Raw genomic sequence first — 26,039 nt, 5'->3', positions numbered from 1 at the left:
TGAAATTCCGAGTTGGATGACCGTTCAAATCAATTGTTTTCAGTCGGAGCTCGTTTTTTTCCGAGGTCCCAGTTGTTTTAACGCACTGAAGTCGGAAGTCTGAGATTTCCGAGTTCTCAGTTGTTTGAACGCGGCATTAGTCTATTGAAAAATCTGAAGCTTTGACGTCACACCACAATTTTCCCCAGGCGGATTAAAGATGGCGCCGCATCATGTTCTAAGGTGCTGTCAGCGGAGTTTATCTTGGATACCTGTTATTTTCATAAACCTTGTCGTTGGCTGGTCTTATTATGCATACGTCGTTGAACTCTGTATCTGTAAGTATAAAATTCTCGTTTTTTTTGGAGGGTTACCGTGGTTTGTTTCTTCATTGAAACAAAGTTGCCTTACTGCTTGCTTGCCCAGCTGGAGGATGTGTATAGCCGGTAGTTTACAGTAACTTGTTCGGACGAAACCAGGGTAATAATGTGTATGGATCATTGTCACCACCGTACAAGTGTGACAGTGATAAAATACAATGTAACACTTGCTACTTGAGTGAAACCATAGAAATAGAATGAGTGAAACACTCGCTACCTTTCGTGGGTAGCCAATCATGCCCATAGTTAGAAGCCACTGTTGCTAGAAGGAAATGGACAGACAAATTGACGCAATCGAATTGACTGGAAACTAAATCCTCGTCCCATATTGGAATAGAGGGGATGTTGGATTAATTTAGTCCGATCTCATATTTTATTTAATCAAATCTACTGGAAGTTGTTCTTCTCTGACCTTATTTCTTATTTTGACATTGTTTAGCTTCGGTTGCATTTTGGCTATGTAATTCTGCCTTCGAGTCTGTGCCAAGCATCTTCAGAGCTATTTGATGTGAGGCTACTTTGGCCTCAAGTTGACTTATTCCAATACAACTGACCAGCTCTCTCCTCGTGAACCACACTGTTTCCACTCACTGTGTCTAACCTGGTTAGCCTGTTTCTGTGGGCTGTTGGTGATGGTACAATGACATGCTGTAGTCAGGGGCATCCCTTCAGCAGGGAAAACAAAGCGTTCTGTGACTGGTGGGTCTCCTGCTGGTAGTACCAGGCTGCTGCTGGGGGTTGAGAGAAAGGGGAAGTAGATGTGAGCCTAGTACTGTAACTCAGCAAAAGCATAAATCAGAGGCCTTCTCTAAACTCCTCTCTCTCTCTCTCTGTACCCCCTTGTCTCTTTCAGTAACAATCCCAAATAATGCAGAAAAAAGTAAGTAACATTCTGAAACATCTGGTGCATTTAAGACTGACTGTCTTGGGCCCACATTATTTCACCACCTTGAACCCACACAAACTTTACTCTGTCTACGTGACACTGATGTACGCTGGTACTTGTGATTTAGACATGGTAAACTAAATACTTGTTTTGCATGGGATGAAAAGTTGTGATTTAGGGTTAAAGGGATACTTTGGGATTTTAGCAATGAGCCCCTTTATCTACTTCGCCAGAGTCAGATGAACTTGTGGATATCATTTTTATGTCTCTGTGTCCAGTATGAAGGAAGTTACCCATTGACCTCCAGTCATTGCGCAAGTTATCAACTTCCTTCAAATTGCAGTCAGAGAAATAAAAATGGAATCCAGGAGTTCATCTGACTCTGGGGACGTAGATAAAGGGGCTCATTACCAAAATTCCAGATGTATCCCTTGACCTCATGGATATAATTGCATTATATTTGATCTCGTATGAGGTATGAATGGTCTCTCTTGCTTCTTCTCTCCAACAGTATCATACCTAGTTGTCTTTCACCTGTTCTTCATTATGTTCATCTGGTCCTACTGGAAGACTATCTGCAGCAGGCCCGCCAACCCCTCTAAAGAGGTATACGGAGAGTGTGTGTATCTGTCTTTGTCAGTAGTACTCACTCTACCTCCCGTGATATGCTACATCACAATGCCACGTGGCCAGGGCAGTAGGCACGGCGGTTCCTAAAGCGCTCTGTAATTACACCGTACAGTGTATGTTAACATAGGACAGGGTTTGTGTGTGTGTGGAAGGATTGTGTGATACCCCGGTATAAACGGTATATTTTCAAATGCCAACAAATAAAATAATCATATTTGGGGCATCCCTGCCTCGTTCTACGGCACTTCTTATAACTATAAGTTCTGTATAACTATAAAGCCATCTAAGTGTATAATAAATTATATCCAGCTCAGGGCTCCAGCTAGGCATTTGGTTTGCTAGCTAAGTGGCTAGATGTCAAGATCCCGCTTTGTGGTTACAGCAGAGACATTCAATCCCCTCCTGGATCAACATCCATGTTGCCTAAATTGTTTAGTGTATAAAAAAATACTACATATACAGTACCAGTCAAAAGTTTGGACAGACCTACTCATTCAAGGGTTTTACTTTATTTTTTACTATTTTCTACATTGTAGAATCATAGTGAAGACGTCAACTATGAAATTACACATGGGATCATGTAGTTACCAAAACAGTGTTAAACAACTCAAAATATATTTTAGATTCTTCAAAGTAGCCACCCTTTGCCTTGACAGCTTTGCACAGACTTAGCATTCTCTCAACCAGCTTCATGAGGAATGCTTTTCCAGCAGTCTTGAATGAGTTCCCACATATGCTGAGCACTTGTTGGCAGCTTTTCCTTCACTCTGCGGTCCAACTCATCCCAGACCATCTCAATTGGGTTGAGGTTGGGTGATTTTTGGAGGCCGTCATCTGATGCAGCACTCCATCACTCTCCTTGATCAAATAGCCCCTTACACAGCCTGGAGGTGTGTTGGGTCATTGTCCTGTGTAAAAACAAATGATAGTTCCACTAAGCGCAAACCAGATGGGATGGTGTATCACTGCAGAATGCTGTGGTAGCCATGCTGGTTAAGTGTGCCTTGAATTCTAAATAAAACTGTGTCACCAGCAAAGTACCATCACACTTCCTCCTCCATGCTTGATGGTGGGAACCACACATGTGGAGATCATCCGTTCACATATTCTGCGTCTCACAAAGACATGGCGGTTGGAACCAAAAATCTCACATTTGGACTCATCAGACCAAAGGACAGATTTCCACCGGTCTAATGTCCATTGCTCGTGTTTCTTATTGGTGTTCTTTAGTAGTGGTTTATTTGCAGCATGAAGGCCTGATTCACACAGTCTCCTCTGAACAGTTGATGTTGAGATGTCTGTTACTTGACCTCTGTGCAGCATTTTTTTTTGGCTGCAATTTCTGAGGCTGGTAACTAGAGATCGACTGATTTTAGGATTTTTCAACACCGATACCGATTATTGGAGGACAAAAAAAGCTGATACCGATTAATCGGCCAATTTTTAAAATGTATTTGTAATAATGACAATTACAACAATACTGAATGAACACTTTTAACTTAATATAATACATCAATAAAATCAATTTAGCCTCAAATAAATAATGAAACATGTTCAATTTGGTTTAAATAATGCAAAAACAAAGTGTTGGAGAAGAAAGTAAAAAGTGCAATGTAAGAAAGCTAACGTTTAAGTTCCTTTCTCAGAACATATGAAAGCTGGTGGTTCCTTTTAACATGAGTCTTCAATATTCCCAGGTAAGAAGTTTTAGGTTGTAGTTATTATAGGAATTATAGGACTATTTCTCTCTATACCATTTGTATTTCATATACCTTTGACTATTGGATGTCCTTATAGGCACTTTAGTATTGCCAGTGTAACAGTATAGCTTCCATCCCTCTCCTCGCTCCTCCCTGGGCTCGAACCAGAAACACAACGACAACAGCCACCCTCGAAGCAGCGTTACCCATGCAGAGCAAGGGGAACAACCACTCCAAGTCTCAGAGCGAGTGACGTTTGAAACGCTATTAGCGCGCACCCCTCTAACTAGCTAGCCATTTCACATCGGTTACACGAGCCTAATCTCGGGAGTTGATAGGCTTGAAGTCATAAACAGCAGAGCTGCTGGCAAAACGCACGAAAGTGCTGTTGAATGAATGCTTATGAGCCTGCTGGTGCCTACCATCGCTCATTCAGACTGCTCTATCAAATCATACACTTAGTTATAACATAATAACACACAGAAATACGAGCCTTAGGTCATTAATATGGTCGAATCCGGAAACTATCATCTCGAAAACAAAACATTTATTCTTTCAGTGACATACGGAACCGTTCCGTATTTTATCTAACGGGTGGCATCCATCAGTCTAAATATGGCCTGCTAACCTGGATTTCTTTTAGCTAAATATGCAGGTTTAAAAATATATACTTCTATGTATTGATTTTAAGAAAGGCATTGATGTTTATGGTTAGGTACACGTTGGAGCAACGACAGTCCTTTTTCGCAAATGCGCACCATCGATTATATGCAACGCAGGACACGCTAGATAAATTAGTAATATCATCAACCATGTGTAGTTATAACTAGTGATTATGATTGATTTAAGTTTAATGCTAGCTAGCAACTTACCTTGGCTTCGTACTGCATTCGCGTAACAGGCGGGCTCCTCGTGAGGCAGGTGGTTAGAGCGTTGGGCTATTTAACCATAAGGTTGCAAGATTGAATCCCTGAGCTGACAAGGTAAAAATCTGTCGTTCTGCCCCTGAACAAGGCAGTTAACCCACCGTTCCTAGGCCGTCATTGAAAATAAGAATGTGTTTTTAACTGACTTGCCTAGTTAAATAAATAAAAGGTGTAAAAAAAAAAAAGCTAAATCGGCGTCCAAAATTACCGATTTCCGATTGTTATGAAAACCTGAAATTGGCCCTAATTAATCGGCCATTGCGATTTAATCGGTCGACCTCTACTGGTAACTCTAATGAACTTATCCTTTGCAGCAGAGGTAACTCTGGGTCTTCCTGTCCTGTGGCGGTCCTCATGAGCGCCGGTTTCATATCATAGCGCTTTTACTATTGCACTTGAAGAAACTTGACATTTTCCACATTGACTGACCTTCTTGTCCTAAAGTAATGATGGACTGTTGTTTCTCTTTGCTTATTTGAGCTGTTCTTGCCATAATATGGACTTGGTCTTTTACCAAATAGGGCTATCTTCTGTACACCCCCCATACCTTGTCACAACACAACTGATTGGCTCAAATGCATTATGGAAAGAAATTCCACAAATTCCCTTAACTAGGCACACCTGTTAATTGAAATGCATTCCAGGTGACTACCTCATGAAGCTGGTTGAGAGAATGCCAAGAGTATGCAAAGCTGTCAAAGTAAATGGTGGCTAGTTTGAAGAATCTAAAATCCAAAATATATTTAGATTTGTATAACACTTGTTTTGGTTACTACATGATTCCATGTGTTATTTCATAGTTTTGAGGTCTTCACTATTATTCTACAATAGTAAAAATTAAGAAAAACCCTGGAATGAGTAGGTGCATCCAAGCTTTTGGTGTGTTTTATTTATATATATATATAATGAGTAAACATTAAGAACAGATTTCCAAGAGAGACTGACTACATGACAGCTATGATCCCATATAGATGTCACATTTTAAATCCACTTCAATCAGTCTAGATGACGGGGAGGAGACAGGTTAAAGAAGGATTGTTAAGCCTTGAGACATTTGATACATGGACTGTGTATGTGTGCCATTCAGAGGGTGAATGGGCAAGACAAAAGATTAAGTGCTTTTAAAGGAGGTGCCAGGCGTACCAGTTTGTGTCAAGAACTACATCGCTGCTGGGGTTTTAACTCTCCCTTGTGTATCAAAAATCGTCATCCAGCCAACTTGACAACTGCCTGGGAAGCATAAGTCAACATGGGTCAAGCATAAGTCAACAAAGCTTTTGACACCTTGTAGAGTCCATGTCCCAACGAATTGATGCAGTTCTGAGGGAAATAGGGGAGGGTGCAACTTAATATTAGGAAGGTGTTCCTAATGTTTTATTTATATATATATATATGTGTGTGTGTGGACACCTCTTCAAATAAGTGGATTCTGTTATTTCAGCCACACCTGTTGCTGACAAGTGTCCACATACTTTTGGTAACGTTGTGCATCTCTAGCTCTCAGATACAGCTTGGGCGGTTATACCATGGTATTTGGAAAAAGCCATGGGATGGTTTTTTAATACTGTCAACTATTTCTTTGAAGTTTTTCCAATACATGTGAATATTTGTAGCACCTTTTTAAGTTAACCACTGCTGTCAACTTGTGTAATAAGTTAAGAGATGACAGATTGCGTTTTTCATTTCACCCGTCACATTATTTTACATTATGAAGCTTACTGTAGTTGCCCAGAACAGTCACGTGTTTCTTTGTAAATGGAGAAAGCGAGATGAGGTGAGTGTATAGCGTTCTATCGCTGAGTCCCTGAGGTGCACATGAGGTGATGAAGTTACTTGTATGCCATTCACTACTAAATATTTGCCATCTCACATCTTATGGCTTTCTGTCTTATGGCTTTCTGTACAGCTGCCATTTTTTTCACCTCGCTTCCTGCTAACGTTTTTTTCTTTCTTTTTTTCTTTCTCTGTTCTCTCATCTGCTCCATGTACACATTCTGCTCTTCCTTCAGAAAAGCATGCATCAACTTTTATTTACACCATTTCTCTCGTTCATTTTCACTTGTCAATGTCCACACTCACACAAAATGACATTCGGTAGCTGCTAGCTATGCTTGTGTAACTTTGAGCTGGATTTGCCGATCTTTGCAGTTATTTTGTTTTTGCTCGTTAGCATTTATCTAACTGCGCCTTTTGATTTTGCTAATATTTTTTCAGCATCATGGTAGAGGCCCAATGGACTGCCCCCTTGTGTGCCATGTTGGTAATACAGTAAATCCCATAATGAGAAGACAGTGTGACGCTATGAAAATCTGGATACTGCCCAAGCCTTATACTGTATTTTTATTATTGTATTTATATATTTTTTTTAATAGACCCCTTGTTTGCACATTCGGTAATACTGTATGGTACAGAACCGGTATGAACATCTGGATACTGTCTAACCCTAGTGTATGGTTATGAAGGGGATTTGCCCTCAATCTCAAGTAACTTTTTTTCAACATTTTAAACTGTTCCCTAATTTCAAGATGCATGACTACCGGTAATAACTAGCCTATGTTATTGCGTACTTTGAGAAACACCTTTCTGTTCTCCCATCAGTTCTGTCTGCCCAAAGTGGAGAAGGAGCGGTATGAGAAGGAGGAACATCCAGACACTCAGCAGGAGATCCTGAAGAAGGTGGCGGTAGGATTGCCTGTCTATACACGCACTGGGACAGGAGGTGAGAATGTTACTGCCACCGACCCCCAACTCCCCTTGTGTACCTCCAACAAGGTTGCCAATTAGAATTGATGTGCTATTTTATCTATTTGGGATATACAGTCGGGTCCCAAATTATTGGCATCCTTGATAAAGATGTGAAAAAAGACTGTATAAATGATACAAATACTGAGCTACATTGTATGATCAACAAGGATCATAATTAATACATATACAATTGCTCAGAGATTTTGTTTACAAGTTCATAAAAAAAATCTCAAAGCTAGGTGTCAATTATTGGCACCCCTGGTTTCAATTCTCCGGCTACCTCTTCGATACTCCGGCACCCTCTTCGATACTCCGGCACCCTCTTCGATACTCCGGCACCCTCTTCGATACTCCGGCACCCTCTTCGATACTCCGGCACCCTCTTCGAGGATAATGGCACTGAGCTTTTTTTCTAGTGTTTTTATGAGATTGAAGAAACACATTGGGAGGGATCTTGGAGCATTCCTGCATACAGAATCTTTCCAGATCCTTGATACCCCTCATCTGCGCTTATGGACTGCCCTCTTCAATTCAAACCATAGGCTTTCAATGGGGTTCATGTCCGGAGACTGAGATGGCCATTGAAAAATGTTGTTTTTGTGGTCAATAAACAATTTCTTTGGATTTTAATTAGTGCTTGGGGTTATTGTCTTGCTGGAAGAGCCACTTGTGACCAAGTTTCAGCTTCTTGGCAGAGGCAACCAGGTTTTTGGCTAAGATGCCCTCCTGTGTGGCGCAGCAGTCTAAAGCATTGCAGCTCAGTGCTTGAGGTGTCACAACACAGACCCTGGTTCTAATCCAGGCTGTATCACAACCGGCCATGATTGGGAGTCCCATAGGGCGGCGCACATTTGGCCCAGTGTCGTCCGGGTTTGGCTGGTGTAGGCCGTCATTGTAAATAAGAATTTGTCCTTAACTTACTTGCCTAGTTACATTTTAAAAAATACTTCACCTCCAGGCGTTACATTTGTTGTTTGCTCTCAAAGGCTTTTTTTCTGGAAAACCTTCCAAAGAGCCTATTGGCATGGAGTTGGCGTGTAATTGGAGACTTGGTGACCTGAAAATGCAACAAAGTTCTGTAATTGTCCACCTTTGGCCCTTGGTTTTGTCTTTGCCTGCCAAACCATCTTCCTCACTGTGCGTGGGGACAACATACACTTGCGTCCAATACCAGGCAAGTTTACCACTGTTCCAGTGGTTTTAAACTTCCTAATAGTGTTATTTAATTATAATTTTTTATAAGGTCAACAACCATTTTGTCTCTTCGTTTGGGAGCGCTTTGCCTTTTCCCATGGGGATGGATGACAAAAGGATTTTACATGCATGTACCACATTTTTATACCCTAGTGAAACAGGAAGCCATGGAAGGCCACAATACAGTTATTTAAGCTGAGAGAGGAAAAAAGTAGAATGTTAATGCAGATATATTTTGTTTGATTGTATTTATAAGTATCTTTAGGAGTGCCAATAATTTAGACCCCTATAATTGAGGCAAAAATGACTTGTTAAACAAAATCTATTTCACTAGGCAATTGTATTAGTATAAAATAATATTTCCATATTGACTGTAGTTGAAACACAAGCTTTGGATTTAATGATTGATCAGGTGTATGTGTTCTCCACAGCCGTCCGGTACTGTGACAACTGTCTGGTGATCAAACCCGACCGCTGCCACCACTGCTCCACCTGTGACATGTGAGTTCAGTTCAATTACTGTGGGGTTCAGAGGAGATGCACCATGGGGTTTTACGTGGCGTCTTTTTGGGTGCTTCAACTCCAAAGTAATATACTCTAGGGTGTTCACCCATAAAAGGATTAATTCATTCAAGGTTTATACAAATGTCCGCTCAATAGAGAATTCTGTCAGAAAAACACGTGTCCAAACCCCATGTCTTTACTATATGTGACCCGTGACTCTGTGTGTGTGTGTGTATATGTATGTATGTATGTATATATATATATATACACACACATACATATATATCAAATTATTTTCAATGAAATCCGCTGTATATTAAAATTAAATAGGGATGAAATGTATATTTATTTACAAAGCTAAGAGACTGAATTTCAATATCCACCCTCCGCGAAAACAACCTGTTCCTATTTTCATTTTGTATTTCGGAGTCCTTCCCTTTAAATCGCCATAGAAACGCCCCTCTCAACATAGCTTGATTGCCATTATAGGCTATGAAATCCAAAGATCTCAGGTTGCTTTACTGTTGGCATGACACAGGAGTGATGGTAGCGCTCACCTATCAAGTTGATTTTCAATTGGTCCAACCAGAAGAAATGGTACCACCTCACAACGGCAAATATGGAAGACGGTACAACCAAGAGCGGCGCAGTCGAAACTAGCAACGTCCTATATACTTTCTTTCACGTTGTTTTTCATGCTGTCATACTCTCCCTCTCTCTCAGGTGTGTACTGAAGATGGACCATCACTGTCCATGGTATGTAACGGTCCATTCATGAAGTATAGATGCTTAGCAAAGTACACTCATGACCATACCGCTCAAACATACGCCTGCCTTCATTTGAAGTCTATTGTTAAAACTGACTTGATAGTGATTTGGATCAGTGGAGAGTTTCATCCTGTCCATTCTACTGCATGAGCATATTTGATCTGTCTGGTATAGTGATGTGGAAAGGATTACTCCGCTCTCAGAAGGAGACCGAGCAGCACAAGCCACGTTGACTTTTGTTTTCTCTGTTTCTCTCTCAGGGTGAATAACTGTGTTGGATTTTCAAACTACAAGTTCTTTGTCTTGTTTCTGGCCTACTCCATGCTATATTGTGCATTCATCGCCGCTACCGTCCTGCAGTATTTCATCAAATTCTGGACAGTAAGTAATACTGTAGCTGCCTGTCCTTTCTTCCTTAACTAGCTAGAACTTAGTTGAGTGTTAACCAATGAAAGCAGTAAGATCCCTGATAGCATGTTCCAATTAGCCAATACCCCAAATCCTCTACATAAACCACCTCAAACTTGAGCAGTCTGCATGTCAGGAGAAATTAGTGTGAATCTGGTTTATATTTAGCTGTGTGGTTTGCAGTAGGGTATAGTGTGGAAAGGGGGGAGGAAACATGTGCAATTGTGCTAACATTCTGGAGGATATTGAGCAGGTGCCGATAGTTTTGTAATCCTGTTCTTCTCTTTTTTTTTTCTTTTTTTTTCTTGTCCTTTTTATGTCTCTGTAAGATAGTTGCACGTTCTTAATGTCTGCACTAATCGTCTGCCTGTCTCTAATACTTTGCCTAAAGCTTTGCCGATGGAGATCTGTTGGGGATTGTCCTCAGGTAAAATGCGAGATTGTCACCATCTGATCATTGTGGTTCGTCAAAAAGAAAGGTTGCACTTCTTAGAGTAGCCTATTGTCACTAAGGAAAGGTCAAGAAGCTCAACCCATAATGGCATTCGCAAGGCTTCTGTCTCTCAGAAGTACAAATTGCTGTTGACGGATTCTCTTCAGTATGTGTCAAACACTGTTGTCTTGCAACTTAAGCCGTTGTCTTGCAACATAAGCCGTTGTCTGTTCCCCCTTGAGTGGTAAGACTAGGCCTCTGTCCTTGCTTGTGTTATATGCTGCCTTGCTCGTGACAATGAATGTCCACTGTCATCTTGGCCAAACTGAGGGCGAGTGTGGAGTCGGACAGGGTTGGTTGTTCAGCATGTCGTATTGTGCGTAACAACCAAAAGGTCTGTACTGTATGTAGTACCTTCTGGAGCCATTCACTTGAACAGTCATGTAGGCTAAGCGTCTGCTACTCCAGATTGAGGTCTTCATAGGTCATTTTACAACTGACTGATGTGTCATATCCTGTGTGTCTGTGCAGAAGGTGAACGTTACTACTGTATGTGGTGGATGAAGAGTATGACGTCACTAACGGCTCCTCTCTCTCTCTCTCCCCTCAAGAATCAGCTGCCTGACACTCACGCCAAATTCCACGTGTTGTTTCTGTTTTTTGTGGCGGCCATGTTCTTCATCAGCATCCTGTCGCTTTTCAGCTACCATCTCTGGCTTGTGGGAAAGAACAGGACCACCATAGGTAGCTGCCATGCCTCACTATACTCAACACAGTAACTCATCCACTATCGTCTTGATTGTTGACACCTTTTTATTGTTGGTTATAATTAGTGATTCAGAACCTATTCTCTGACTATTTCTTTTTTCTTGACATGGTCAAATAACTTGAGCATAAATTGGGAACTTTTTTTCTTCTAATTTGGCACACAGAAACTCGATGGCATGAGTAACATGGTCCAAAAGAATGGCACCAATTGGCCTATTTGTGGCGCTGTTATAAGCAGTCTCATGTAAACCCTCATAGCCTTCGCCCTGTTTGACCTAGAGACTTGAAACCAATTGTATGTAAACTCAGCAAAAAAAAGAAACGTCCTCACTGCCAACTGTTTATTTTCAGCAAACTTTACATGTGTAAATATTTGTATGAACATAACAAGATTCAACAACTGAGACATAAACTGAACAAGTTCCACAGACATGTGACTAACAGAAATGGTATAATGTTTCCCTGAACAAAAGGGGGGGGTCAAAAGTAACAGCACTGCAGTGCATCTCCTCATGGACTGCACCAGAATTGCCAGTTCTTGCTGTGAGATGTTACTCCTCTCTTCCACCAAGGCACCTGCAAGTTCCCGGACATTTCTGGGGGGAATGGCCCTAGCCCTCACCCTCTGATCCAACAGGTCCCAGACGTGCTCAATGGGATTGAGGTCCGAGCTCTTTGCTGGCCATGGCAGAACACTGACATTCCTGTATTGCAGGAAATCACGCACAGAACGAGCAGTATGGCTGGTGGCATTGTCATGCTGGAGGGTCGTGTCAGGATGAGCCTGTAGGAAGGGGTACCACATGAGGGAGGAGGATATCTATTGTGGACAGTCTGAGCACTGATGGAGGGATTGTGCGTTCCTGGTGTAACTCGGGCAGTTGTTGTTACCATCCTGTACCTGTCCCGCAGGTGTGATGTTCGGATGTACCGATCCTGTGCAGGTGTTACATGTGGTCTGCCACTGTGAGGACGATCAGCTGTCCGTCCTGTCTCCCTGTAGCGCTGTCTTAGGCGTCTCACAGTACAAACATTGCAATTTATTGCCCTGGCCACATCTGCAGTCTTCGTGCCTTCTTGCAGCATGCCTAAGGCACGTTCACGCAGATGAGCGCGCACAGACTGATTTCCAGCTATGACTCCCAGTGCCAAAACTCAAAATTCTTCCTTGTTGGGGAGAAACAAGCCTAAAATCTCGAACAAAGACTGTTGACATCTAGTGGAGGCCATAGGAATTGCAAACTGGGAGCCGGATTTAACATTGACCCTATACGTTCTAATGGAAGAGCATGGGATCTCAAACCAATCCGTTTTTTTTTTTTGTTCTTTGGATTTTCTCCTACCATATCAATTGTGTTATAGTCTCATGCATTATTTTAACATTTCTACAAACTTCAAAGTGTTTTCTATCCAATGCTACCAATTTATATGCTTATCCTGGCATCTGGGCCTGCGTAACTGGCAGTTTACTTTGGGCACGTCAATCAGAAAGGAAGTGGAGAAAATAGAGGCCTAGCCTGAAGTTAGGCTCATTACATCAGTCTTTCATTTTATGGAGAGATTATTATTATTATTATTTATTTTTTATGCCGCATTCAAATATAGCCACACTGTACCTAATAGATGCACATTAGTGCTAATGCAAAAATATATATATATATTTCTCATGAACCATAAGTCCGATTGACAACAGGTTTGGTATATAGACCCAATAAGTTAGCCTGTAATGAATTTGAGAATGTTTCGTTGCTGAATTCTTAGTTGGCCACATTACACCACTAGATGGCACCATATCTCACCAGGGCTATAAGAAATGAACTGATGGACATGGGGCCATGAAATTTGGGCAGACTCTCTTATCCACAGCAACTTACAGGAGCAATTAGGTTTAAGTGCCTTGCTCAAGGGCACATCAACAGTCCCCCCCCCCCCCCAACTAGTCGGCTCGGGGATTTGAACCAGTGACCTTTCAGTTACAGGCCAAATTCTCTTAAACGCTTGGCTACCTGCTCTATATAATAACTGTGAATATAAAGTCACTGCAACCTTAGATGGCTGCACCAGACCGGTTGGTGGCTCTATAGATGTCATTAGCACCAGTGGCACCATGAGATACTAGAGCAGTAACTATTGATCAGGTGGACTTTGTCTCATGCAAATGAATGTTAGATTTTTATTGTGCAGATGAATAATGTGAAATATTGTGATTACTTTCTGTGTAATCATATTGTTAGCCGTATTATGTGGCCTGAACATAGTGAAAAGTGTGTCATTTATTTGGGAAAGTAGAAGTTCTGCCGCTTGTGCAGTCAGCGTATTACAGCTGTGAAAGTATACTGAATTTTTATTTATTTTATTAAAGCTAATATGGAGTGTACCAACTGAGATTGAAGTAATTAATAAACAGATTTTGACAAAATAAAGTCCCAGAATTCAAAATATAGCCTACCAATACACCACCGGAGGTTGGTGGCATGTTAATTTGGGAGGAAGGGCTCATGGTAACTGCTGGGGCAGGATTAAGTGGAATGGTATCAAATGCATGGTTTCAATGTGTTTTCCATTCCGTTCGCTCCGTTTCCAGCCATTATTATAAGTCGTTGTCTCAACAGCCTCCACTGCAATACACTGACGCTGAAAATATTTCAAGTCATAAACCATTAGTCAAATTGACCACAGAATTGGTGAATATACTCAATACATTAAGTAAGGACTTTAAGAATGATTACTTGCTGCATTCAAAGATACAGCACTAGACTTAACTTCACTTATGTCATCCTTGTGGTATTGAGCGATAAACATGGTCATGTTTTCACGGATTGTACTTAAATGAAGATGGTTTCTACTGTACATATTGCTGCTTTGTTATCCAACTTATCTTGTCTCCTTTGTCATCCTGTGAACCCTGTTCATTGTTGCTTGCAACTAATATTATTATTTTTTCAGAGGCTTTCAGGGCTCCTGTCTTCAGAAATGGCCCAGACAAGAATGGCTTCTCTCTGGGATTCAGTAGGAACATGGCAGAGGTCTTTGGAGACCAGAAGAAGTACTGGATGTTTCCCATCTACACCAGGTGAAAACACAAAGTCACCTATCCATCTATTCTGTTGGAGCTTAATAATAGTTTTGCTTCTTAGTCAGTACTGCCTTTTAGTCAATAAAAACCTAGTTTGAGTTTCACTGTAGGTATTTAAATGCCTAATGTCACCCCCCCCCCCTTGTGCTCTCCTTTCTCTCTGTCAGTCAAGGTGATGGTAACAGTTTTGTCACCCGGTTGGTGAACTTAGATCCTGAGCAGATAGCTGTGGGCCTCCAGATCAACGGCAAAAGGTTATTCTTGGTTTGACTTCTTTCATTCCTGATTCAGTAAATGATCTCGCCTCATTCATGAAGTTAATACCGGCCTTGTCCTGAAACAGCTCTGTAGATGGTCCTGCAAGCCCCAAGCATGTCCTTGGCGACACCATCAACCACATTGAGGATCATCAGGATGGCAGCTTCGACAAAACTGGTATGTAGATCCCTGTGATGTCATGTAGCCCTGTGTCTGTGAGCTGCCTGAACCTTGACCTCTTACCTCTCACCCTTGTGTTTCAGACGTAGCCGAGACGGTCACAGTCACCATAGAGAGCGAGTCATAGACAGGTAAGCCTATGGATGACTCCCGCTGAAGTGTGCGCGTTTCCTACAGAGCTTAGAGAGGAAACTGATGACCGTCCATGATCTTTGATTACCAGTCGGCTCAAAACTGCCAAGAGACAACTGAGCCATCAACTGTGATGCCTTACAGCCAGCAGAATCTGTCTAAACAAAAAACCACCCCTTATCACCTGCAGCACCCCTACTACCATGGACAAATGTCAAGTAACAGCTCTTGTATGGACATATTTTCTATTGCCATTCTTACATCCACCAAACAGCATTCCTGGTATGATGGACACAACCTGGACAGTCATGGACGCTACATCAGCCATCTAAGTCCTCACCAAGCGCATACTCTCTGACACTTCATCTTTGTTTTTAACCAAAGCTTTTTTTTGTAACTATGATTAATCTCTGGGACTACTCTGTTATTCAAGCCAAAAAAAGAAGACTCTTTGCACTAGGTTAGGTTATTTCAGGAAAAGTGCAGGAAAATAATTACTTTACACTTATACACCTCAGTTGAATTAGTATTCACTTTCTTTATTGGAAAAAAGGAAGGGAGTTTACTGTTTCTTACCCCAGAAACTCAGTTACTGGTTTTGATTGGGTTAAGCCCAGGGAATACAATGTTCAGGGCCTCAAGACGCAACGTCTCAGTTGACTGTAGTGTGTGTTTGTGTACTGTATGCACTGTATGCACTTTACATTTGAACCCTGTGGAGGGCGCTAAGCATATCCATTGATTTCAACAGGCCATACAGTCTTACAGGTGGTTTGCATGAAAAAAGGCTTTGTAGGACCCTATGCCAAATACTTTCCTGCTCAACATCATCGTAACTTAAAGCTAGAACACTTCGTTTTTGGCATTATAAATTAATGATATATATCCATTGATTCTTGAATATAACCTATAAATGATTTGTGAGCTTAGTTCAACTGTCATACCCCTACAGATTTTTTACTATGTTTGTAAACAACGTAAATGTAAACTCATTTACATTTAGCTTCAGAAAATGGTTAAAACTATCCTTTTTATATTTTTGACGGTAAGTCCTTGCATCCATAGCTCTGTCTATGAATTTGAGTGGTTACATTTCTCCAGGCCCATCCCTCAGCTTTTTACCAAAACAGAGGTGGGGTAACACTTTGTCATTGTTTCAACTGCTGATTCTAGCTTTTAAATGTGCCTTCAGTTAAGTTGTTCAGATTTTTTTTGTTCTGTCGTATGGAAGGACAAAGGTTAAGTACAGTGCCATAGTAAATGGTTCACCTTAGCATGGTGTAATTACTTTAACATTTCTGTTTGCAATTTTAAACTGTTCATTTTTGCTAATACACATTTGAAGTGTCATGACCCTAATGACGCAGGGCCAAATCCTAACTCTAGATGCATGTTTTGCAAAATTGTGATCTACAGTACCGGTCAAAAGTTTGGACACACCTACTCATTCCAGGGTTTTTCTTTATTTTTACTATTTTCTACATTGTAGAACAACAGTGAAGATATCAAAACTATGAAATAACACATGGAATCATGTAGTAACCAAAAGTTTTAAACAAATCAAAATATATTTCAGATTCTTCAAAGTAGCCACCCATTGCCTTGACAGCTTTGCACACACTTGGCATTTTCTCAACCAGCTTCATGAGGAATGCTTTTCCAACAGTCTTGAAGGAGTTCCCACGTATGATGGGCACTTGTTGGCTGCTTTTCCTTCACTCTGCGGTCCAACTCATCCCAAACGGGTTGAGGTCAGGTGATTGTGGAGGCCAAGTCATCTGATGCAGCACTCCATCACTCTCCTTGGTCAAATAGCCCTCACAGCCTGGAGGTGTGTTTTGGGTCATTGTCCTGTTGAAAAACAAATTATAGTCACAATATGCGCAAACCAGATAGTATGGCGTATAGCTGCAGACTGCTGTGGTAGCCATGCTGGTTAAGTGTGCCTTGAATTTGAAAATCACTGAAGGTGTCACCAGCAAAGCACCATCACACCACCTATATGCTTCACTGTGTGAACCACACATGCAAAGATCATCCGTTCACCTACCCTGCGTCTCACAAAGACATGGCGGTTGGAACCAAAAATCTCACATTTGGACTCATCAGACCAAAGGACAGATTTCCCCCGGTCTAAAGTCCATTGCTTGTTATTCTTGGCCCTAGCAAGTCTCCTTAATGGTGTCCTTTAGTAGTGGTTTCTTTGCATCAATTTGACCATGAAGACCTGATTTCACGCAGACTCTGAACAGTTGATTTTGAAATGAGTCTTACTTGAACACTGAAGCGTTTTTTTGGGCTGCAATTTCTGAAGCTGGTAACTCTAATGAACTTATCCTCTGCAGCAGAGGTAACTCTGGGTTTTCCTTTCCTATTGCGGTCCTCATGAGAGCCAGTTTCATCATAGCGCTTGATGGTTTTTGCGACTGCACTTGAAGAAACTTTTGAAGTTCTTAATTTTCTGCATTGACTGACCTTCACTTCTTAAAGTAATGGACTGTTTCTCTTTGCTTATTTGAGCTGTTCTTGCCATTAATATAGACTGGGTCTTTTACCAAATAGGGCTATCTTCTGTATACCCCTCTACCTTGTCACAACAACTGATTTGGCTCAAACTCATTAAGAAAGAAAGAGAAATTCCACAAATTAGCTTTTAACGAGGCACACCTGTTAATTGAAATGCATTCCAGGTGACTACCTCACAAAGCTGGTTGAGAGAATTCATGAGTGTGCAAAGCTGTCAAGGCAATGGGTGGCTACTTTGGAGAATCTCAAATATAAAATATTTTGATTTGTTTAACTTTGGTTACTACATGATTCCATATGTTATTTCATAGTTTGTTTTCACTAGTCTGCAATGTTGAAAATAGCAACAACAAAAAAACAACACGCAGTGCATTCAGAAAGTTTTCAGAACCCTTTACTTTTTCCACATTTTGTTACGTTACACCCTTTGTTCTAAAATGTATTTGTCATTTCTTCCCCCCTCAGTCTACACACAATACCCCATATTCACAAAGCAAAAACGGGTTTCAAGACATTTCTGCACATGTATAAAAAATGTAAATGAAATCACATGAACATAAGTATTCAGACCCTTTACTCAATACTTTGTTGAAGCACCTTTGTAATTGCTGCCAGTCTCGAGTCTTCGTGGGTATGACGCTACAAGCTTGGCACACCTGTATTTGGGGAGTTTCTCCCGTTCTCTTCTGCAGATCCTCTCAAACTCAGTCAGGTTGGCTTGGGAGCGTCACTGCACAGCTATTTACAGGTCTCTCCAGAGATGTTAGATTGTGTTCAAGTCTCGGCACTGGCTGGGCCACTCAAGGACATTCAGAGACTTGTCCCGAAGCCACTCCTGCGTTGTCTTGGCTGTGTGCTTAGTTAGGGTCATTGTCCTGTTGAAAGGAACTTATATATATATATATATTTCACCTTTTTATTTAACCAGGTAGGGTAAATGAGAACTTGTTCTCAACTGATATCTATGAGGGTGACCGTGTTTACGGATTTGGGGTTGTACCTGGTGGGTTCATTGATCATTTGTGTGAGATTTAGGGCATCAAGCTTAGATTGTAGGATGGCCGGGGTGTTAAGCATGTCCCAGTTTAGGTCACCTAGCAGCACGAGCTCTGAAGATAGATGGGGGGCCAATCAATTCACATATGGTGTCCAGGGCACAGCTGGGGGCAGAGGGTGGTCTATAGCAAGCGGCAACGGTGAGAGACTTGTTTCTAGAAAGGTAAATTTTTAAAAGTAGAAGCTCAAATTGTTTGGATACGGACCTGGCTAGTAAGAACTCTGCAGTATATTGCAACACCACCCCCTTTGGCAGTTCTATCTTGTCGCAAGATGTTGTAGTTAGGGTTGGAAATTTCAGGGGTTTTGGTGGTCTTCCTAAGCCAGGATTCAGATGGCTAGGACATCCGGGTTGGCAGAGTGTGTTAAAGCAGTGAATAAAACACATTTAGGGAACCCTCGATCCTGACTAGTCTCCCTGTCACTGTAAAACATCCCCACAGCATGATGATGCCACCTCCATGCTTCACCATAGGGATGGTGCCAGGTTTCCTCCAGAGGTGACGCTTGGCATTCAGGCCCAAATAGTTAAATCTTGGTTTTGGTGGTTCCAAACTTCTTCCATTTAAGAATAATGGCTGCCACTGTGTTCTTGGGGGGGACCTTCAATGCTGCAGAAATGTTTTGGTACCCTTCTCCAGGTCTGTGAATCGACACAATCCTCTCTCAGAGCTCTACAGACAATTCCTTCAATGTCATGGCTTGGTTTTTGCTCTGACATGCAGTGTCAACTGTGGGACCTTTTTATATACGTAGGTGTGTGCCTTTCCAAATCATGTCCAATCAATTGAATTGACCACAGGTGGACTCCAAGTTTTAAACATCTCAAGGATGATCAATGGAAACAAGATGCACCTGAACTCCATTTCCAGTCTCATAACAAAGGGTCTGAATACTTATGTAAATAAGGTATTTGTTTTTATCCATTTTAGAATAAGGCTGTAATGTAACAAAAAGGGGGAAGGGTTCTGAATACTTCCCGAATGCACTGTATACAGTGAGCTCCAAGTATTGGGACAGTGGCACACTTTTTGTTGTTTTGGCTCTGTACTCCAGTACTTTGGATTTGAAATGATACAATGAGGTTAAAGTGCAGACTGTCTGCATTCATTTGAGGGTATTTTCCTCCACATCGGGTGAACCGTTTAGAAATTACCACACTTTTTGTACATAGGCCCCCGCACATTTTAGGGGACTAAGTGAATTTGTTCCAAAACATTTGGAGGTATATTTAAAGTTTTGTATTTTGTCCCATATTCCTAGCACACAATGATTACATCAAGCTTGTGACTCTCTATAAACTTGGTGGATGCATTTGCTGTTGGTTTTGGTTGTTTCAGATTTTGTGCCCAATAGAAATGAATCTGAAATAATGTATTGTCATTTTTAGAGTCACTTTTATCGTATATAAGAAATAGAATGTTTTTAAACACTTCTATATTAATGTGTATGCTACCATGATTATGGATAGTCCTTAATGAATTACCAAAAGTGCTGTAATTTCTAAACTATTCTCCCGATTTTTAATAATGAAAATACCCTCAAATTTAAGCTGTCTTTTTTTTTTAATCCAAAATGCTGGAGTACAGAGCCAAAACAACATGTCGCTGTCCCAATACATTTGGAGCTTCACTGTAGTTTAACACTGTACAGGTTTGTTATTTCATGAAGTATTTGTTTACGCTTTTAAGTTTGTTTTTCCATTGTTTCTATTGCTTTTGACACCTTTCTGTGTTTGCAAACATTGGCGCACGAGGGCGACGCTGCAAGTTGGTAGCGGAACACGGGAGTTCTTACAGAACATGCTGCTTAAGAGTGCATATCACACTACTTTTGGAGTATAGTTGGATTTTAAGGCTCGTAATAATGTCCTGTTTAATATGTTTGTCATCGCAAATCAACTGCATTACACTTCAACCAGTAAAATGGCTCTTTGGCTAGCTTTTGCTACAGCCTATATCAATGAGCGTTAGCATTCTAGCTAACTGCTACATTCAAAATAGTTATTTTGCAAAGATCACAACCAAATATCATCTTAACTACTGTTCAAGAAAATGTCTAAACATCCATTGTAAGCGTATGAGAACCTAAATGTATTTTGTTTAGTACTAATAAAAACGTAAATTCAGGCAGATGGCTTTCTTACTCCTGCCAAGAGTCGTACGTGACGTCAGTGTGTCGTGTACTGGAAAAGGGTCTATTGTCCCCATTGTCATGTATTGTTTTTAGACGTTTCTTTTTCTTCTTTTTTTTTAAGGGACTTGTATCTGTAAAGATATCTGTAAAGTATCACTTTCACAGGCAATAAGGAAGACTTTTAACATCAAACAATTAAACTTACTTGGGAAATGTGTTTGAACTCAACCTCAATCTTTGAGAATATGGAATAGCTACGTGTTCACGTTATGCAAAACACACTTCTTAAATTTCTGTCTTGTATCTGATGTGTCTAACTTTGGTGTCCAAAGATAAAGAAAAAGGAAGGCTTTGAACAAAATGTTTTTAAAAGCACATTTTCCATGACGAATGCTGCTTTCTTTGATACTGATGATGATCCTAATTTCTAGCAATTCTATTTTTTTGTCGGGAAAAATGTACAATGTTGAACATGTACAGCAATATTTAATGTATTGAACCAGATTTGTTAATACCGGTAGGCCAGTTTCCATGTGCAGTCTTACATCATGTCAGTATGGACGCAGGCCACCAAGAGGAGGGTAGAGCTAGGCATCACATCTCAAAGGAGAAATTCTTTATTTCAGAAGCTCTGCGATCAGGTTTCTACATTTCCAACTGACTATGATCTGTGTTTGGAATGTACAAGCTGTTTTGTTTACTGGGTGCATATATGATGGTATAACACCCTATTGTGGAGTGAAAGCATCATGGCTTTAACCTTCTAGTTTGATTAACTTGCATTAATGACAGATATTTTGCGCTACGTTGTATAGTCACAAAATTTGTCCAAGTTTTCGTGGCTCGATTTCCTTTTTTATTAATATTACTATTTTATTGAATCTGTTTGCATGTGTTAGTATTTTCTAACGACATTTGTAGGACCCTGTCAACCAAAACTGTATAATGTTTTTATTTTTATGTACTCTAAATTGGGAAATGGTCTGCACAAAGTTTCGTATGTCTAATACAATTAAATGTGTATGTATTATTGTGTACATTTTTAATAAATGTTTAATGCATTCAAATACTTGATTTAATGGATTCTTACATGGTTAGAAACGATGTTGGTTGCCCATTTTTAGACTTGATTACCCTAGGCCTAGATGGTGCCATGATCAATAAGGGCAGGCACTGCTGAGATGCGAACTGAAGGCAGGAAGCTGGGAATAAATGCTTTTTGTACACCAATTTTTATGCCTGAACAAAATGGTTAACTTACTTAAAACACAGGTAAATAAAATTGTTCTGCTCCTAGACAGCCACAGAGGCAGCATCTTTTCACTGGATCACAGTGAATTATTGATTTGTTTTAAAGACACTAGAAAGACAGGTTTTTAATAACATCCATGGTATGACATATTTCCTGAGCCAGCCAAAGCCAGTAACCTTTGACTGTGTATTGGTCTTTGGTGATTCCATCTGAGACGCACTGTACCTTTTGCTCTCTGTGCCATATGTTATTTAAGTGTTCCCACAAAACCTGCATGCTGTGAAACTCACTACACATGTTTTAAATTCGATACCGACTGAGTAAGGAAACCGTCTCACTTACAAAGTGGTTTTATTAAAGACTTGTCTTAATTTTGAACACAGTCCGGATAAAATTTTAGTTGGACCACTGTACAGGGTGAGATTAGTGTGACCAGTGGTGTAAAGTACTTAACTAAAAATACTTTAAAGTACTACTTAAGTAGTTTTTTGGGCATCTGTATTTTACTTTACTATTTTATATTTCTGACAACTTTTACTTCACTATATCCCTAAAGAAAATAATGTACTTGTAAATTTACAAAATTTTCCCTGACAACCAAAAGTACTTGTTTATATTGTGAATGCTTAGCAAGCCAGAAATGGTCTGATTCATGCGCGTATTGAGAACACGTGGTCATCCCTACTGCCTCTGGCCTGGTGGACTCATTAAACACAAATGTATCTTTTGTAAATAATGTCAGTGTTTGGGTGTGCCCCTGACTATCCATACATTTTAAAAACAAGAAAATGGTGCTGCCTGCTTTGCTTAATATAAGGCATTTTAAAATATTTATAATTGTACTTTTGATACTTAAGTATATTTTAGATATGTATATTTACTTTTGATACACTACTGGTCAAAAGTTTTAGAACACCTACTCATTCCAGGGTTTTTATTTTATTTTTACTATTTGCTGCATTGTAGAATAATAGTGAAGACATCAACTATCAAATAACACACATGGAATCATGTAATCGAAATACATTTTATATTTGAGATTCTTCAAATAGCTACTCTTTGCCTTGACAGCTTTCCATATGTGTTATTTCATAGTTTTGATGTCTTCATTATTATTCTACAATGTAAAAAATAAAGAAAAACCCTTGAATGAGTAGGTGTTCTAAACCTTTTGACTGGTAGTGTAAGTATATTTAAAGCCAAATACTTTGAATTTTACTCAAGTAGTATTTAACTGGCTGACTTTCACTTTTACTTGAGTAACTTTCTATGAAGGTATCTATACTTTTTACTCAAGTATGACAATTGTGTACTTTTTCCCACAACTGAATGTGACAAAAGCCAAGCAGAAAGAAGCTACTGTCATGAGTCACTAAGTAAGATGGTAATTATGTGGCAAAGTTTAGCAGTGTAAGACTTTTCAACAACACATAGTGGGTTCAAGAAATGAGGTGTCCTTGACAAAGCTATAGGGAAGATCACAACCTTCTCTTTTGTTACCTCATTAAGATGAAGTGTCAGGAAGGCCAAGAAGATCAAGGACCCAGCCACCTGAGCCACGGACTGTTCATCCCGCTACCATGTAGAAGGCGGAGAAAGTACAGATGCATTAATACTGAGACCGAAAGACTGATAATCAGCTTCTATCTCCAGGCCATCAGACTGTTAAACAGTCACCACTAGCCAGTCTCCGCCCAGTACCCTGGCCTGAACCTCAGACACTGTCACCACCCAGTTATCTACCCTGCACCTTAGCGACTGCTGCCCTATGTACAGTACATAGTCATTGAACACTGGTCACTTTAATGTTTACATACTGTTTTACCCACTTTATATGTATATACTGTATTCTAGTCATGGCCCATCCTATATAACTACTGCTATACACACCTTTTCAATTCACATACTGTCCATACACACCATTCACATACATACAGTACCAGTCAAAAGTTTGGACTCAAATCAAATTGTATTAGTCACGTGCCGAATACAACAATACACATTAGACCTTACAGTGAAACTTACAAGCCCCCAACCAACAATGCAGTTTTTTTTAAATACTGAAAAGCATAAGCGATAAAAGTAACAAGTAATTAAAGAGCAGCAGTAAAACAACAATAGCGAGACTATATACAGGGGGGTACCGGTACAGAGTCAATGTGTGGGGGCACCGGTTAGTTGAGGTAGTATGTATATCTCAGTAGAGTTATTGACTATGCATAGATGACAACAGAGAGTATCAGTGGTGTAAAGAGGGGGAGGGGGCAATGAAAATAGTCTGGGTAGCCATTTGATAAGATGTTCAGGAGTCTTATGGCTTGGAGGTAGAAGCTGTTTAGAAGCCTCTTGGACCTAGACTTGGCGCTCCGTTACCGCTTGCCGTGCGGTAGCAGAGAGAACAGTCTATGACGAGGGTGGCTGGAATCTTTGACAATTTTTAGGGCCTTCCTTTGACACGGCCTGGTAAAGAGGTCCTGGATGGCAGGAAGCTTGGCCCCAGTGATGTACTCGGCCGTTCACACTACCCTCTGTAGTGACTTGCGGTCTGAGGCCTAGCAGTTGCCATACCAGGCAGTGATGCAACCAGTCAGGATGCTCTCGATGGTGCAGCTGAAGAACCTTTTGAGGATCTGAGGACCCATGCCAAATCTTTTCAGTCTCCTGAGGGGGAATAGGTTTTGTCGTGCCCTCTTCACGACTGTCTTGGTGTGCTTGGACCCACTTAGTTTATTGGTGATGTGGACACCAAGGAACTTGAAGCTCTCAACCTGCTCCACTGCAGCCGCTTCGATGAGAATGGGGGGCGTGCTCGGTCCTCTTTTTCCTGTAGTCCACAATCATCTCTTTTGTCTTGACCACGTTGAGGGAGAGGTTGTTGTCCTGGCACCACACGGCCAGGTCTCTGACCTCCTCCCTATAGGCTGTCTCATCGTTGTCGGTGATCAGCATTACCACTGTTGTGTCATCGGCAAATTTAATGATGGTGTTGGAGTTGTGCCTGGCTGTGCAGTCATGAGTGAACAGGGAGTACAGGAGGGGACTGAGCACGCACCCCTGAGGGGCCCCTGTGTTGAGGATCAGTGTGGCTGATGTGTTGTTACCTACCCTTACCACCTGGGTGCGGCCCGTCAGAAAGTCCAGGATCCAGTTGCAGAGGGAGGTGTTTAGTCCCAGGGTCCTTAGCTTATTGGTGAGCTTTAAGAGCACTATGGTGTTGAACGCTGAGCTGTAGTCAATGAATAGCATTCTCACATAGGTGTTCCTTTTGTCCAGGTGAGAAAGGGCAGTGTGGAGTGCAATAGAGATTGCATCATCTGTGGATGATCTTTAAGTCTATCGCACGCTTTCCAACTTTCTCTACCCCAACTTTTTTTAAACACCATGTACCTCGCTAAATTTATAACGTATGTCAGTCAATCCATAAGAATAATATCATTTCGATGGGCACAACTCTGTCGTAATTTTCTCTTGGTTATTATTTAGAATTCATTAGATTTAGGTAACTGTCTCTCCTATGATTCAGTATTTTAAATACGACTCCATTCCTAATACGTTGTTCCAGCGGACCATTTAGGCAAGACAACGCATTCCATCGAAATCGCCTCGTTATTATTTAGAATGGATTAGTCTTTCAATTTAACCTAAACAAGCTATTAAAACGTTCAGTTTATATGCTAAACAAACACTAACTAACCGTATCTCTCCCTCTTGTTTCCACTCGGAACTGGATTTATATGTTTGACTTTTTAGTGAGTCTAGTATTCTACCAGGCTCCCCATCGACTGGGAGCCCGCTATGTGAGGCAATGCTGCCCTCTTCAGTCCATTCTCTGTATAGTTTCTCTCCTCCATTCCTTTCCCTCTTTTCCGCCATTTATTTCTAATGTGGATTTCAGTGTCTTCAACACTTTTTCAATTTTTTTGAGTTCCATGGTAACGATTTTATTTATCTCCTGGAGTATGTTTAAATAGGAATATATTTTTAAGGCTTAAAATTGGGCTCAACTAATTTTTCTATTATTTTTATTAATATACTTATATCTCTGAAACAGTAATTATTTAACTGGACACGGGAGAATAAGGTAATCCACCCGTCAATCACG

The 26,039-nt window shown here is 40.7% G+C and overlaps 1 protein-coding gene and 1 long non-coding RNA gene across 3 annotated transcripts; one reads left to right on the top strand and one right to left on the bottom strand.

Annotated features, from left to right (window-relative positions):
* Positions 1-21,752, top strand: LOC139537019 (palmitoyltransferase ZDHHC20-B-like). 2 transcript variants are annotated; one of them, XM_071337813.1, is made up of 13 exons: positions 1-317; positions 1,213-1,239; positions 1,757-1,851; positions 7,100-7,220; positions 8,872-8,941; positions 9,668-9,700; positions 9,973-10,093; positions 10,512-10,547; positions 11,165-11,297; positions 14,268-14,394; positions 14,565-14,651; positions 14,741-14,832; positions 14,919-21,752. In XM_071337813.1, exons 1-13 carry the CDS (start codon positions 200-202, stop codon positions 14,960-14,962), a joined length of 1,104 nt encoding a protein of 367 aa, XP_071193914.1. In that variant the 5' UTR covers positions 1-199; the 3' UTR covers positions 14,963-21,752. The 2 variants fall into 2 exon arrangements, with proteins under 2 accessions (XP_071193914.1, XP_071193915.1); XM_071337814.1 differs by lacking the exon at positions 10,512-10,547 and having other exon boundaries at positions 5-317.
* On the bottom strand, positions 16,713-25,670 carry LOC139537020 (uncharacterized). The gene is made up of 3 exons (XR_011667450.1): positions 25,043-25,670; positions 23,438-23,512; positions 16,713-16,818 (listed from the first exon to the last, which is right to left on the bottom strand). It is a non-coding gene; the product is annotated as an uncharacterized lncRNA (long non-coding RNA).
* Positions 25,671-26,039: the final 369 nt, after the last annotated feature.

This window comes from Salvelinus alpinus, chromosome 13 (genome assembly GCF_045679555.1).
Source record: "Salvelinus alpinus chromosome 13, SLU_Salpinus.1, whole genome shotgun sequence".
NCBI lineage: Eukaryota > Metazoa > Chordata > Actinopteri > Salmoniformes > Salmonidae > Salvelinus > Salvelinus alpinus.
Note: the sequence above shows the minus strand (reverse complement) of the source record. Positions and strands in the feature narration are given on the sequence as shown.